This window comes from Sitodiplosis mosellana, unplaced genomic scaffold (genome assembly GCF_009176505.1).
Source record: "Sitodiplosis mosellana isolate CC-2019 unplaced genomic scaffold, AAFC_SMos_1.0 Smas_scaffold_6957, whole genome shotgun sequence".
Taxonomy (NCBI): domain Eukaryota; kingdom Metazoa; phylum Arthropoda; class Insecta; order Diptera; family Cecidomyiidae; genus Sitodiplosis; species Sitodiplosis mosellana.
In genome coordinates this window covers 1-2,379 of record NW_022602084.1, presented here as the reverse complement: position 1 = coordinate 2,379, position 2,379 = coordinate 1, and the positions used below count along the sequence as shown (strand labels likewise).

The window sequence follows — 2,379 nt, the reverse complement described above, 5'->3', positions numbered from 1 at the left end:
ATTTTCATTTCTTCATTGAATTGCAAGGTAGAACGAAATTTCCAGTGTGAATTTGTAGTTTGTCATCCAAAAATTGAAATCAGAATTTTTTTGCAATTCATCTCTTTGTTGGCTTTAGTATTGAAAAGTTGCCAAACACGCAATTACAAAAAACTTTCTCTAATTTTTCGGGAGATATTCACTGATTTGAATTTGATAGTGAATAAAATGTGCATTTTTATCACTAATTTAGCGATTTATTTCTGACGTATAACATTGAAAATATTTCGATTTTTTTTCATTCTCTTAGTTTAGCACAAAAGTTGGACAGGTGCTATTGTGAACAAAAGTCCTCATATCGATTAGTCTTAACAGAACAAAAGTCTTCAATCATTATCAACAATATTTCCATTCCAAATCGTGATTCACAATGGCACAAGATGCAGATTCGATCGTTTACAAGAATGTGTTGCCGTGGCGCGGCTGCGAGAAGTTGTATTTGAACACCCGAACAGCTGACGTGTTCTTCGTCTTTGAATCCGACGATGAAGACACCGTGAAAATTGGGGCACACAAAAGCATTCTATCGGCCAACAGCGAGGCGTTCGATGCGATGTTCTATGGTCCAGCCAAGCAAGAAGGTGACATTCCAATCGTCGACTCAACACCAGAGGCGTTCAAGGAGTTTTTGCAATTCTTCTACCTTGGAACGGTAAAATTGACGGCGGACAATGCGGCTGGTGTTTGGAACCTGGGTAAACAATACATGGTCGACGATTGTAGCATGGCTAGTTCGAATTTCTCTGAGCAAACACTTACATTGGACAACATGTGCTGGGGATATGAACTGGCCATTCTCTTCGAACAAGATCGTTTGATGAAGTTCTGTGAACAGAAAATCAGCGAGAACCCGAAAGAAATATTCAAGTCGAATGGCTTTCTGACATGTGGATCAAATGTCTTGGCTCGCATCCTACAGTTGGAATCACTGAACTGTGATGAATCGGTGGTGTTCGATGGATGTGTGGCATGGGCTAAAGCTGCCTGCATTCAGAAGGGATTGGACGAAACGAATATGCAGAATCTACGCAATCAGTTGGGTGACCTGTTCTACGAGATCCGTTTTGGCGATATGACGGCCGAAAAATTCTTCATGCGTTATCGTGCATATGAAAAAATGTTTTCAACAGAGGAGTGCAAAGATATCTTCGGAATGATCGCATCAATGGATTATCAACCACCGAAATTCAATCGGAATGCACGCATGGCGGTCCTAAAGCTGAACAAAAACACTGATCAGCTTATTTGTGATCGAATTGACCCAACTTGCCACCACGAAAAATATTCTCTTCAAAATTCGCGAGATGATACTGTTTTCTCATCCAATTGTACACTACTTCTGAAAGCAATTCAATGTAATGAACTGTTTCATTACGAATTTGCATGTAATAAATCTACATCAAATGCAGCACATTCTACAAATACCATACCAGCTGTAATGAATGTGATCGAACTTTCAAATGAACGTTGGGAAAAGAATGACAGCTACTATCAATACAACAAAAAGACAATTTATGGTGCACAAGTGATTCTTCATTCATCGCATGGAACCATTGTCCACCTTTCAACACCAATCGTCATTCGACCAGATCGGAAGTATAATATTACTTTTGAAGTTACTTTTGATGGCTGCTACACTTTGATGACCATGAAGCGCAGGGTACAAATGGAACAAGGCGTTGAAATTGGATTCCACGAGAGGAAATTCGGTCAAGCAAATTCAATTCGTCCACATTTAATCCATGCAAATGGTAATCAAGGACTGGTCAAACAATTGATCTTCGTGAAATTTGAAGAATAAAGCTTCCATTTTTTTAATATTCGCCTCATGCATACATAAAAATCGAAATCATAACATCGATAATTCATCATCAGAATTTGTCTCATTTTTTTCGAAAATGGAAAACAAAACTACCATTGACATGTTAACAAATGCCAAGACATAAGTGCACATAGCATTTTATACTTGCTACAAAATAAACAAAAACACAATCTTTTCTCTTTTGTCATAAATATATTTAAAGCAACAATAAATTTCGTATTTTCAAAGCGACTATTCATTTATTAGAACAAAATTCAGTACATTTACTCAAGGAATTTAAATTCCCAATCAAATACCTACAAATTACGCTTTTTCTCTTGCAACGACTGTCAAGACAAATGTTATTCTGCCAAAAAAGTTCAACGAACAGTTCACTTTCGTTTCATATTCACACCTGACTAAGAAAATGTTTGTTTATTAACCACATCATTTACATTTTTGGTCACTTCAATTTCATCTGAAATTGAAATGTGAAAATGGTGTAGTTAATAGATAAAACCTTTTCTTTGTCAGGTGAT

At 36.9% G+C, this 2,379-nt stretch overlaps 1 protein-coding gene across 1 annotated transcript; it reads left to right on the top strand.

Annotated features, from left to right (window-relative positions):
* Positions 1-409: 409 nt before the first annotated feature.
* LOC129580044 (uncharacterized) lies at positions 410-1,840 on the top strand. Its single transcript, XM_055470240.1, has one exon. It carries the CDS (start codon positions 410-412, stop codon positions 1,838-1,840), a length of 1,431 nt encoding a protein of 476 aa, XP_055326215.1.
* The last annotated feature ends 539 nt before the right edge of the window (positions 1,841-2,379 follow it).